A 15145-nucleotide genomic window follows, 5' to 3' on the forward strand; every position below is an offset into this window, starting at 1 on the left:
AATATATATGGCAATTGAATATCCTGTGTTTCTATTCTCGTGAGAATTCATTAGGCTTATACATATATTTTCATAACTTACTATATATATATATATATATATATATATATATATATATATATACTAGAAACAGTAGCCGTCATTAAGTTAATTGGGTTAAAAAAGAGTTTTCAAAAATGGACTCTGATTTATGAAAGTATGGAAGGTTATTAAAAGGGAGTACGGGTATAAAGAGGTGGCTTCAAACTTTTGGGGTATCAAAACCACAGCAACTCATTCAAACGAACATGAAGGAGCAGTAGTGGAATTCTTTATTGACAAAAACGTATGAATAGGGTTCCTCATTATAAGTGACCTACATAGTCCCACCTCCATTAGTATGAGCGGCCCTATCGGTGGGGCATTAGAATACGTCGACTGCCCCCTGCAGAGGGTAAAAGTCCCTCAATGGGGGTCCTGGATATGACCTTAAACTATATCCAGTGGTGAGGCCCCAGCTTGTGGGCTTTGGGGAGTGTGGAGCCACCCTTTAATTACCATTGCTCCCAGGTCCACTCTGACCCGGAGTGGTAGTACCTGTTAGGGTCTCAACTATGGGTTAAATAGAAACCGACGTTGAAAACAACAAATATATTCTATTAAAAAAAATTTTCTTCAAAATCTTTGGATTCGGCATTAAATAACCCGAAAAGGGTTGATATGCCATAAAACAAAAACAACTAACCAATCAATAAACCATTAGTATGAGTGAGCGATGTAACCCATAAAAACCTCCCCCTTTCCATGGTGGGGTTATCATGGCAATTTCGGTGTGAGCGTGCATAGGGTTCCCATTTAAGAGTGACACCTTTGGGACCCCAATGTGGAGAGTGAGCAGTGTAAGCCATCAAAACCTTCTCCTTCCCACGGTGGGTTATCCTGCCAAATTTGGTAACTCTACATGAAACAGTGTGAACGTTCATAGAGTTTCCCTAGGGGCCCCGTCCCTGTTGATGGAGGACGATGACTTTATCATACCAAATTTTGCTTCTTGATATCTCTTCTGTCATTGTATGTGATCTATTTAGTAAAATAGAAAACCATATAGAAACCTATTCATATATGGAGAGCGACATAGACACGCACAGACTTTGAGTTTTATTATATAGATATATATTATTTATCCAAGGGCGCATATTTTGTCGTTTATGACTAGGGCTATGACAACAGCATATTTGTGGTTAAAAATAAACTTTACCTCATGCATCGTGCGGCCAGTGTTAGGAAAGGAAAAAAAAAAGAGAGAAAATAAAAATGGCCGCCCCCTGGTATTTATGGACTGATGATCACATAATGTGAGGAGAGGGGGGGAGGGGTATGCAAATGAGATGTGGTTGGGTCTCTCTATAAAAGAGCCATCTACTTTATTTTGGGTGTCAGTGTGGAAAGTGCAGTGAGAAGAGAAGAGTTGGATTTTTGGAGTTGGATTTTTGGAGTTGGATTTTTGGAGTTGGATTTAAGTTCAAATTTAACGTTTTCCTTGTTTTGATTCTCAGGTATATATCCATTGATATCTTATATGTTTTTATGTAGAGTGATGTGGTTCTCGGTTGATTAATTGTGTCTGACTGTGCCGGGAGTCAAAACAATGAAAAGAATATGCTGTTGTCATAGCCCTATTTATGATTCATCGGCATGGCTGAATCTATGAAACTAGTAAGATTCGAAACCAGAACTTCAGATTCTGATGCCTGAAGTTCCAGCACTACGATAACTTGCTCTGGTGGTAGAATGTATCACGTTTTTACAGATTTGTTCGTTTTTGTTTGTAATTGATTTCATTCAAAAGCATAACACACAAAAAAAAAATAATAAATCACACACACACACACACACACAAACACACACACACACATACATATATATATATATATATATATATATATATATATATATATATATATATATATATATATATATATATCAGTGTAGTCAACACTTCTGGTGCCAGTAAATTTTCTAATCTACTTACAAAACGGAAAGAATTCTAATTACTGCATTATTGATTGGCAGATCAGTAAATCATTTAGCGGACAGAAGCACTCATGGAAACTTAAAGATTAAAGGGTTATTCATCAGATACAAGACGAATAATATCACTTCATCTCTAACCTTAAATCACTTTTACTTTGTATTTTTGCTTTCCGTTCAACGATAGATGCTAATAATTACTTTCGTTTAGAATATTCCTTTACGTTAAATTGAGCAGATAATTTCAGGCATTAAAAATGATCAGTGAAATCAATAAGGGTTTTACTCATTTTTGAGATGAGGATTGATTATTCGTATTATTTGAATTCTTTGTACTACTATTCTCATCTTGATTAATGTTTTTCACAACGTTTCGATCGATGTAACCTACGTCCTTCTTTTATGTCTTGTCAAACTCGGAAATCTTTCTATCGAATTCAGGAATATTTCTGCTAAACTCAAGGAATTTGCATGGAATTTCGAACAGACCTTTTATTTCATCCATGGAGATAGCATATTCTTATCCTGTCAGCTGTGGATAGAATTCCTAAATAATTCACAATTATATTTTGAGTATTGCCTGCACTTAGGATTGAAGCTTCAACTTCCCTAAAATAGTAACTTTACAATTGAATTTTACCAAGTATTTTATCCACTACGCCACAGGTCCTAGCGAATTTGTTTAATTTACAACGTTTAATTTTAAAAGTTTAAAATAAATCGTATAAATGAATACACTTTTTAATTACATAATATTTAACATTGTAGACCGGAATATAATATGTTATTAGTCAAAAGAAAGATATTTTTTACAGGATTCACGTGTCTACTTTAATGATCGCAGATCGGAATGTAATATGTTATTAATCAAGACAAAAATATTTTTGCAGGACTATACGCATCTGATTCAAGTCACAGATTGGAATGTAATATTATTAATAATCAAAGCAAAAAATATTTTTCACAGGATAGAATGCGTCTGACACAAGGCAGCTAATTGTTATGTAGTATTATTAATAATCAGAATAAAATCTCAGCTATGGGCAAAAAGCTCCACTGCCTTGTGGATGCCTTTGGAAAGGCAAAGGCTAGAGGAGAAAACCTTGACAAAAATCCTGTCTGGAGTCCCGATAGGTGGATGGTGATGCTCTGCAATATCCTTCCAGCAACTCCTGCAGCCACGCTGGCACTGATTGTATTGGAAATTAGCAATAACGAAAAGACAAGCGTCTTTCCATTAGAATCTGTCTGCAATACTGAGAGGGGAACCATGGTAACTGGGAAAACCTAGGTTTCCTTATTAACTGCTCAGGCCTGTACCTAGAGAGAAATCTCTATTTTTGCTGTATTTGAGTATAGACAATAGAGCTAGTCAGCAGTCAGAAGTTTTAAGCCTAACCCTAATTAACATAGACTTCTCCAAATGATGGGAAGCATCTTCAGAGCCTACTGGACAATCATCGCCCATCTCAGCCCTTGGGAATACAGTACTACTATGCCACAGTTTGCTTGTTTCATTGGGTGTGTGTAAGAAGGCTTACCGCAGAACTTAGCATTAGGCAAAAATATAAGAGAAGACATGAAACTACCAGCCCTGCGAATGGCAACTTGGAATATTAGAACCATGCATTCTGGCCTCTCTGATAACCTCCAACGAATTGATAATGCTAGAAAAACAGCAATCATCGACCATGAGCAAGCCAAATAGAACATTTACATTGCTGCTCTCCAAGAGACAAGTCTATCTGACAATGGCAGTATCAAAGCGAAGTTCTATACATTTTTCTGGCAAGGCCTAGAATCAAATGACCACCGAATTAACGGAGTTGGCTTTGCAGTGCAACTCCATTCTGTCATCAGTGTAGCCTCCTTCCTAAAGGACAAAGTGCATCCTGTCACTACGCCTTTACACTTCCTCGGGTCCAACACACATCTTCAGTATCTACATCTACATGCTTTGCTCTTCAAAGACGCCTTCAACAAGGAACTTGAGGCTAGGATACGATTACTTCTGGAAAAAGAGAACCTAGTCTTGCTTGGAGACTTCAATGCCCGGGTAGATGCAGACCTGGCCACACTGCATTGGATACTTTAAATAACGTGCTCCTCACATGCTGCAACACTAATCACTCATTAGTTGGCAGAAAGCTGCATCTCCATCCTAGGCTGATCCATCGCTCCAAGCAGAAAGGTCGCCTGTGTGTTGATACATCAGAAGTGCTGATGCAGGAACCCTGGGAACGTTTCTCCAAGGCAAGCGACAAGCCTCTAGATGATTGTCTCACAGACTTAGCTTAGAAACGATGGGACTTCATCCGCGATTCTGCCATTATACTTTTAGAAAAAGGGCAAAGAAGAAAGATGGGTTCGAGACTGATATAGAGGATATAAACCTGCCATCCATGCAAAAGGAACAGTTCTTCTGGAGTACAAGGGACAGCCCTGTGAGAAGACATTAGCCATGTGCAGAGAAGCCTGTAGCAATGGCCAGATGATCTGCAATTGCATCAATGACTACTGACTGAGATTATGCAAAGATATTCAGAAAGCTAAGGACTAGCAATACCAAGGTCATGTATGATGGTATGAAGAAAGCATTCAGCTTTAGTGTCTTAAAGATCACACATATCAAGTCCACCTCAGAAGAGATCATCAAAGATCACAGTAAACAAATGGAACAATGGGCTGTGCACTACCAAGAGTTGTACTCCAGGGAAAATGTTGTCAGTGACGAGAGTGCATCGGGTACTCATTCGAGAGATACTCATCTCCCGTTTTGCAAACACATGCAGAGTTTGCAATCATCATCAGCCTAAAGAAAACCAATATCATAAGCCATCACCCCTAAAAACACATCGGCGACTACAAAATGGAAATAATCGACAAGTTCACCTACCTCGGCTCCGCCATCTCCAGCAACTTGGAGCTCAAAATGAGGATAGACAAAGCGGCGACTGCCATGACCCACCTAGCTGAGAGAGTGTGGAACAACACCCTGGTGACACTCAACACAAAGATGAGTGTACCAGTTCTGTGTTCTAAGCTCTCTTCTTTATGGCAGTGAGTCCTGGACTTTGTATTCACACCAAAAATGAAGACGGAATGCCTTCCACATAAGCAACTTCAGATGTCTCTTAGGCATCATCATACAGGATCGAGTCACGAACACAGATGTCTTGTCTCAGGCTCGCATGCCAAACATATTTACCATTCTGATTCAGAGACGCCAGCACTTGCTTGGTCATGTATGCAGGATGGAAAACAGTTGCATCTCAAAGAACATCATATACGGCAAGCTCTCCTCTGAAACTTGGTTAAGCGGATGACCAACTCTGCAAGGACACCTGCAACAGAGATCTGAAGACTTGTGGCATTCAACCAGTGTCGAGTCAGAGATATCCAGTCACACAGCCTGGCGAGCAAAGATCAAGGACGGAATTAAATAAGTAAAAAAGAAGATAGAATAACAATGGGAAGAAAAGAAAATTCACAGAGGAGAGAGGATACTATCCACCCCTGCCCCCCACATCGCTATCGCTGACTATAGCTGGAGCAACTGCCAACAAAGCTGCAAATCTAAAATTAGACTATACAGCCACAGCAGTTGCTCTAGTGCAACATAATCATCAGAACAGACGAGCAACACAGCAATCAATAGACAACTTTAATGCTCTCTACCCTGCCACAAAAGTTCTTGCTCTTTTATATTCTCCCAAATTTCTCCATCCGTATGTTTTAGAAATAATATTCACGTATGCAACATTATGCTCATTCAGTCGCTTGTATTTATACAACTTGGTTTACTCCACCTCATATCGTTAATAGAAGACACAGGTTTGAATCGTATTTGAAACTGCTTATTCTCTAATCAGGAAATATTAGAAAATTCTGTTTGTGATATGCACATAAGACTTTTTTCACATGTCCCGCATGTTAAACTCTTTTTCAATGCCAAATCACCCTCACTCTCCATACTGCTACTAAACTCCATCTCTAGTTCACCATTTTTACTACAATTAGTTGCATTAGTATATATTGTAGAACAAAGCTAGAGGATGAAACGTGGTGAAACACCAACAACTACAAAGAAAATTACAGTCTTCAGAAAAGAATGGATGTACGTATATATTGTACATCTTTAATTTTTATATATATATATATATATATATATATATATATATATATATATATATATATTGTACATCTTTAATTTTTATATATGTATATATTGTACATCTTTAATTTTTATATACATATATGTTGTACATCTTTAATTTATATCTATATATATATATTGTACATCTTTAATTTTTATATATGTATATATTGTACATCTTTAATTTTTATATATGTATATATTGTACATTTTAAATTTTTATATATGTATATATTGTACACCTTTAATTTTTATATATGTATATATTGTACATCTTTAATTTTTATATATGTATATATTGTACATTTTAAATTTTTATATATGTATATATTGTACATTTTAAATTTTTATATATGTATATATTGTACATTTTAAATTTTTATATATGTATATATTGTACGTCTTTAATTTTTATATATGTATATATTGTACATCTTTAATTTTTATATATGTATATATTGTACATCTTTGATTTTTATATACATATATATTGTACATCTTTAATTTATATCTATATATATATATTGTACATCTTTAATTTTTATATATGTATATATTGTACATCTTTAATTTTTATATACATATATATTGTAGATCTTTAATTTTTATATATGTATATATTGTACATCTTAATTTTTATATATGTATATATTGTACATCTTTAATTTTTATATATGTATATATCGTACATTTTAAATTTTTATATATGTATATATCGTACATTTTAAATTTTTATATATGTATATATCGTACATTTTAAATTTTTATATATGTATATATCGTACATTTTAAATTTTTATATATGTATATATTGTACATCTTTAATTTTTATATATGTATATATTGTACATCTTTAATTTTTATGTATGTATATATTGTACATCTTTATTTTTTATGTATGTATATATTGTACATCTTTAATTTTTATATATGTATATATTGTACATCTTTAATTTTTATATATGTATATATTGTACATCTTTAATTTTTATGTATGTATATATTGTACATCTTTATTTTTTATGTATGTATATATTGTACATCTTTAATTTTTATGTATGTATATATTGTACATCTTTAATTTTTATATATGTATATATTGTACATCTTTAATTTTTATATATGTATATATTGTACATCTTTATTTTTTATGTATGTATATATTGTACATCTTTAATTTTTATGTATGTATATATTGTACATCTTTATTTTTTATGTATGTATATATTGTACATCTTTAATTTTTATATATGTATATATTGTACATCTTTAATTTTTATATATGTATATATTGTACATCTTTAATTTTTATGTATTCATATATTGTACATCTTTATTTTTTATGTATGTATATATTGTACATCTTCAATTTTTATATATGTATATATTGTACATCTTTAATTTTTATATATGTATATATTGTACATCTTTAATTTTTATGTATGTATATATTGTACATCTTTATTTTTTATGTATGTATATATTGTACATCTTTAATTTTTATATATGTATATATTGTACATCTTTAATTTTTATATATGTATATATTGTACATCTTTAATTTTTATGTATGTATATATTGTACATCTTTATTTTTTATGTATGTATATATTGTACATCTTTAATTTTTATGTATGTATATATTGTACATCTTTAATTTTTATGTATGTATATATTGTACATCTTTAATTTTTATGTCTGTATATATTGTACATCTTTAATTTTTATGTATGTATATATTGTAGATTATTAATTTTTATATATGTATATATTGTACATCTGTAATGTTTATACTACACTAGCAGTATTACTCGGCCTTGCTCGGGGGTTTGTTTGACGCCTTTTTTATGCTTATTTTGACCTGTATCTTTGGTAATTCTTAGCTTTTTTTTTTTTTGTAATCCTAAAATTATTTTAGTAAATTCCGGTTCCATTGGCACCTTTCTGATCAACGTAGCTCCTAAACAGTGCATACAATTTCGGTTATATTGACATCTTACTGATCAATATATAGCCCCTACACAGTGGATACAATGTGCCAGCAACAATCAAATTTCTCTGATTTGTCCCCTTAGCAGCTATTCTTCCAGCTCCAAACCAACTACTTTAGCAAAGTTTTGAGGGCCATGAACATCAAGTATCTATTCTTTGTAAGAATTTATGTGGTTGTCGTTGTATAGTTCTACAATTAGTCAACTGTGTCAAAAAATTCCTTATCTTATGTTGCCAGGCATACTACTTGTACTTGGTTGTTAGAGACCTATGTTTTGTTAAACCGACATATAAGAAACCTCGGAATCACATTTCTTTCCAGTTAACGAAACAAAAATTAAGAAATTTAAGTGCAGATTTTGAGCTTACAGACCACAATGCAAAAAAAGAACATGCTACCAACTTACCTACAGTAGAATTTTCACGGCCTGTTGTTCTATCATTGTTGCTAAGCGACAACATGGGAAAATGGCTTTGATAGATAAATTAAAATAACGGTTTCGATTATCAGTAATTATCGGGGGTATTCTGAGACAAAACTTAACTAAGATCACTCCCAGACTTATACACTAAAGTTCTGTAAATTGTAAAGAAAATCTGTTCAGCCGTTTCGGAGTCTATAAGGAACGAACTCACGCACACACAGACAAAGTTGCATTTATATAATTGTAGAGATAGAGATACAGATAGAGATACCAATTTATATCTATTATTAAAATTTACTCCCAAATTATATTCTCTGGTTATTTAGTCATTATTCTTATTTTATATTTGTGGCTTTTTTTAAGGGGCAGGTGAACTCTACCTATCAGCTTGTTTCTATACTCCTTTTTCTATTAGCAAGGCATAGAGGTACAATCACAGGAACTCCACTTTGCTTGGACTTGTTTGTTGGCTAGCTCAATGAACACTGTTCCAGCATATTTCTTTTTAAACATGGTCTCTAATTCACAATGTAATTAATTTGTAATCTGCCTTGTTTGGAGTATAAGTAAAAAGAAATTGTTTTGTGTAAAACTTTATGTGTTTATGTATTTTGACTCTTTTGGAATTCTGATGCAAATCTTTACTGCGTTTAGTTGTCAATATAGATTTATCATAAAATAATTTCCAAATAAGAAATTAGGTAGAGTGTCTCTTTAAAACTATATGTTTGAGGTTGTTAGAAGTTTTATTAGCTTTGTTGAGTCAAACAGAGATGTTGATGCATATGTGATTGCCAGGATTCGGAGTAGATGGAGTAAGTTAAAAGAATATGACATTACTCTTATGGTACCTACCTTTACATCAACTCTTCCTCTTCACCATAAATATGGTAAACACATGCTTTGCAGTGTTAGTCCAACCCTAGTCAAAGTAGCCATACTTTTTACTTTGACACAAAAGTCAGCAGAGTCTGGACCATTATTGAAATAGATTTTTTTCCTGCGTGTGGCTGCCTTTAGTCTTGTGCAGTTCTAGGAGATCCACCCTCCTAGGTCATTGTTTCCCCTTCTTTTACAGAGAGTAAGTTTATTGCTACTATCTGACGCACCCCTACTGGCGAATGCTGACGAGGCTTGCCAGGTAATTTTTAATAGGTCAGAGTGCTCCTCCCTTATGGGCATTGGATTGATTCTACCCCCACTTTCTGACCTTGTGTCACATCTTTCTGCAGTGAGAAAGAAATAATTAATAGGACAATCCTAGTAAAATACCTGTCAATCAGATTAATGTTGAACCCTTCTCCTATATGCTGTATCTATATTTTCTTCAATTTACTTTGACTTAATTCTGTGTTTTCGTCTTTTTGCTGGACTCTTTACCGGTTCACCGCAATGACCAGCAGAAGAGAAGAGTCCATCAGACACGTGTATACAGTATTATGACGCATGGAAGTGAATCTTGTGGGGAGAAAAAAATATATGAGAATGAAAAAATTGATGTGTAATGTGAGTCTTACAGAGTGAAACGATAAATTTGTCGTCCTAAAGAAAACAACACTACAGCTTTATTTTGAAACTTTTATTGAAGAAAATCAATTCAGGTAACTTGATTATGTAGTAGAGCTGACATCTATTTTCATGGCAAGTGCTCGACTGAGCTTCAATCTATGGTCCACCCTCGCCAAACTTTCACAAGAAACACTCGTCTAGCTGTAAACACTATCAATAATTCCCCCACTCTTTATCTGTGCCTATATCTAAACGTAGATTCCATGAACAAAGCTTCTTTCTTAGAACTGCACGCCTGTGGAATTCTCTTCCGTTTTCCTGCTTTCCAGCCGACTACAATATGGTTGTCTTCAAGTCTAACGTAAACAAGTTCTTGATGAGCCATTCCACTTGTTAACAAATTTACCGAATTTCCATTACTAGCAATTACCATATTGTCCAATTTCTACTGTACACTCTTTAACCCTTATTCTCGAGTGGCTTCTTGGCCTTGATAATTGGTGATGCTTATGTAAAAAAAAAATGAAAATATGGGAGAAAATCGTAATGATATGTTGGAGAGAAAGAGGAATAAATACTTGGTCAGAGATAGAATAGTTTCAAAGTCAGATTTTAAAAGGCGTTCAACACATGTCAGTATGTAAAACAAACATTAAATCGAATATTTAATTCAATGTAATAAATTTGGCAAAAACTAATCAGGTTTCAGTTGTAGTGTAGAAAAAGTGGTAGAAATTTACACAGAATAAGAAAACATATAGTAGTCAAACATCTGTTCTCCTTAAACTGTTACATCGTCGGTGCTTTTTTACTACATCTCCAGGAAGCTCATTCTATGATATGGAATTTGGATTGAGAAAGTTGCTCGTTTCTCGTTCAATCGAGATCGGCAGTTGAACAGTTTCCAGTGTTCAAGTACACCTTTTTCTGGTACTGGAGTTAATAATAGGCCCTAAAGCAAATCATAATGTCCAATAAGGAAATTAAAGACTAAAATGAGATCACTGTATAATCGTCAGGTTCCAATTGTCCCCGTAGCCAGTCTTTTAATTATCTCTAGAATATGATCAACTATAGCATGAATAGAAGTAAGTGAATGATATTTCAGATTGATAAGATTTATATTATAGGCAGAATATTGAGTACTGGAATTGGCTGCGCCTGATAAAATGTTGTGTCAAGAGATAATATAAAAAGAGATCTGACCAATCAAACAGCCAAACAATTAATCAAACTGTCTTGTTTGATATTGCATTTAGAGAACCTTTCCCGGCCGACTTACAACAAAAATAACCATCTAAGAAGGAGGTCTTATTTTATGACTTCTCTGGCAATAAATAAAGAAACCGTTATATCTTGTATAAATCCTTTGTTAAACCGTGTTCTTCATTGTGAACAACTAGACTATATAGCGGAACGTTTCTTTAACTTTGTTAATATTTTGACGTATTGTTCAGTCTATACAGACGACAAAGTTATCCCACTTTTGAAGAATGGGGTTTTGAGGTTAAAGGCAAATATAAGTGAACTCGTCTTTACTATCATGACATTACAAGATCCAAGAGTTAGACCTCATAAGTTACTCGTTTGCTCACTCTTCACCAAACTGAATAGACTGAATTGTGGCTGAACCTCAAACAAATTGCTAACAAAGATTTTAACTTGCATTGTGGGCATGAATAACCTCTGTTTCAGATAAAAAACAGTTTACCAAAATTAGCCGTGGCAAAAGGGGTCAACGGTCGCTATCTTTCAGCCATCTTTCAGCCTTTGAATCCTGAGGCAAAATGCGATAACTAGCGAAAAAGATTATGCTTAATTAACAAAATTACCAATTACCATATCATGAAAGGCTGAAATATCGGCCGTGTCGTCATTTTCGTTAGGTTGCTAAGGCCTTTCAGAGTCCAAAGGGTTAAAGTCCAACTTAACAATATTAAAATTTCAAGACATATAATTCCTGACATTTCCTGACAAGTATGTCCATTCTGACAATTACCGACAAAAATAAACGTTTTTCCTGATAAAAAAAAAAACTTTATTAAATTAGAAATAATTTTTTTTTTTTTGCCTGAAAACTCACACAGGGCTCACTGCAAGCCAGGTGTATATTTCCTTAGTATTTTAAATTTTAATGATAAGTAGCTATACGCTTAATAGACTGTTCTTTCAGATTAATCACATAACTGTACATAACTTCCTCACCTTTGCTGAAACTAAGTTCATTTGTTTTGAGACACGTGGTAGCTGTGCATAACAGTTCACACTGTAGGTTTATTTTCTGTTCATTTATATTATTTTAACCGCTTTTATGGTTGAAGCATATTTACTAACCTACATGGTTTAGGTGATCCACTTGTATAAAATAGAAATCTCCAATATTCTAATTCTTCAAGTCTATTATTGGCATGATCTTACGTTTGCTTGATTAATGGATTATAAAGTAAATTTCAAATTAAAAAAAGCAAACATTTTTTATAGACTTACTTCTTGATAATCTTGTCCAAGACCTAAAAGATCTGTCAGGATCTTTAAAGGGGTTAAAGGCTCCTTTGCACAACGTTTTTTACCTGCAAAGAAATTTATAAAATTTGTTGAAAAAATAAACTATTTTTACTATTACTGTAGCCTTGCAAGCCATTAATAATCAAGACAAACTAAAAAAAATGTGTTTTAATAAAAGTATGTTACAGAAGTACACGTCATGATTCTGGGGGTATAACTGCCATGTATTGCTACATATACGTTAAGATTTTCTATGTGTAAGTCCATTATTCCTTAAATGGCTAGACCAGTTTACTTCATAACAACTAGTTCGTTTTATGATTATTTTCTTATTTTTCTAACACAATCATATTTTATCTTTTTGAAAACATTGTTATAATCTCAATATACTTTTTAATGTCATTCAAACAATTGAAATGTTTTTGTAAAACGCCTATAAAGTTCAGTATATGTTGCTACCTAAAAATCAATCAATATTAATACGCATCTTCTCGCTCTTAGGCACAGACTTTTCCAGAATCATTAATCCTGAACTCTACAACCTTCTACTTTTCCGATAATCATTATCCAACCTCCACTCTTCAACTTCTGCAATTCAGAAACAAACTGCTTCAGTCAAATATCAGTTCTAGATAGATATTCCTTTCATTATTGATACTAACAATGAAGCATCATCATTTCTAGACAAATTCGTAATGTTCCTCCATTCCAATGAAAAGATAAATATTGGTGCTGCCATCTACAGACCCAACTGGTCTAAAAAATACCGCTCACTAAAGAGGAAATAACTCTTACTGGAGATAGTTAACTAGCAGATTAAGGAAGTTTATTTCTCCACAATAATATATTTTTATAACTTAGTAATTCCAATAAATTACTGTTTTCGGTACTAGTGCAGAGAGTGATCCGGACGTAAATAATAACGTTATTATTTAAAAAGCCATTCTTAACACAGGGAGGGGGGTTGTACCTATTCTATACTTCAACCTTACAATTGAATAAAAAAAAACATATCATAAAACTTTAATTAAGTTTGGAAATACGATTTAAAAAATAGGGCGGATCACTCTCTGCACTAGCACCCTGTTTTCAATTGCACTAAATGGGATTAGTACTTGTTTGAATGAGTTGATTAATTGAACTAAATTATATATCCTAAGTTAAAGATTACTGTTTTAAATCGATATTTAAAGAATTCAAAGAACAAATGTCCAAAAACCGGCTTGATGATTGCAAAAATTCAATTCCGTAATTACATAACATGCGTACATGCACAAACACAACATAAAAACACATACACACACATAAACATAAATACACGCACAAACACAATACACGTACAAACACACACACACAAACACACACGCAATACACACAAACACATAACACACAAACACACATGCAATACACACAAATACATAACACACAAACACACACACATAAATACACAAACAGACACACAAAAACATACATAACACACACAACACGCACACACAACATACACGTCTGAAATCTGAAATAACTAACAAATCTTCTTAAGAACATGAGGATTGATATGTATGCAACAACCATTCATCTTCTTCAATTAACAAACGTATCAAAAGCAATTGCAGACGTACGTCACCGATCGACAGAAGATGAAAATACATCAGACTTGATGATTCAAATGATCCATTTTCTCCCCAAGCTGAGATTGGTAAGATGACTGCATCGGTAAAGGAAATAGTGATATCTCATTTGAATAACTTGCAAGCTTTATAAAAATTCATTCTTGTCTTGCTGCATTTGGGAACCAGCAAAGACGGGAACAACGTTAAAATGAGAGGAAATGATTATCATGCTCTTATTCTCTACAGATTCAAAATTATTTCATATGTTGGCAGCAAATATTCATGTTAAACCAGATATTTTATAATAGTTACGTTTTTTATATTAATGTATCCATGGATCTAACAAGTTTCCTTAATTATAAGGAATAAAGGGGATAGTCAAACTTTATCATGTGTTCTCAAAACCGTCCAACACATGCCACTATGTAAGATGGATGATAATGAAGATTGGGTTTTATTCACTTTGACATGCATAGGGCGCTATCAGGGTATAGAGAATATATTATGAGCAGATTTTAATGATCATTATATTCAAGAGTAATTTTCCTTGAACCATATTTAAGTTATATCCCCTGCATTATACTGACCAACAATAGAATGAACTCTTCAATTATGGAGTACAAAACAAATCTCTGTACATATACGAGACTCAAACTCGTGGGCTGTTTTGGGTTTTTTTTTTCCTGGTATCTGTTTCAAGTTGGGTTGATGTAATTCACCTTGCTGCAGGTTCTTACATGTTTTTTCCTGACTCTGATGCATTTACCATAAGAAGTTCCATTTACGGGGCAAAACACATAGCAATTGTGCCCTCTCGAGATACATACCTTTGACTAACCAGACAATCAGCAAAATCCTACACTTTTACTGTTGATATCCCTAGATGCCGTAAAGCCTTCTATTCTAGTAGTTTCTTCCCTCGGACTGCTAGACTTTGG

General features: G+C 33.4%; 1 protein-coding gene across 4 annotated transcripts in view; it reads right to left on the reverse strand.

Moving 5' to 3' along the window:
- LOC145266889 (lisH domain-containing protein ARMC9-like) overlaps positions 1-15145 on the reverse strand; it is a 317027-nt gene that overhangs the window by 166525 nt on the left and 135357 nt on the right. For all 4 annotated transcript variants that reach the window (XM_080122667.1, XM_080122658.1, XM_080122685.1 and 1 more), the window contains one exon: positions 12580-12662. In XM_080122667.1, coding sequence (XP_079978793.1) covers positions 12580-12662 — 83 coding nt within the window. The remainder of the gene's footprint in view (positions 1-12579; positions 12663-15145) is intronic.

The sequence above is a fragment of the Euprymna scolopes genome, chromosome 4, assembly GCF_053919585.1.
Source record: "Euprymna scolopes isolate OS-2025 chromosome 4, ASM5391958v1, whole genome shotgun sequence".
In the NCBI taxonomy this organism is placed as follows: Eukaryota; Metazoa; Mollusca; class Cephalopoda; order Sepiida; family Sepiolidae; genus Euprymna; species Euprymna scolopes.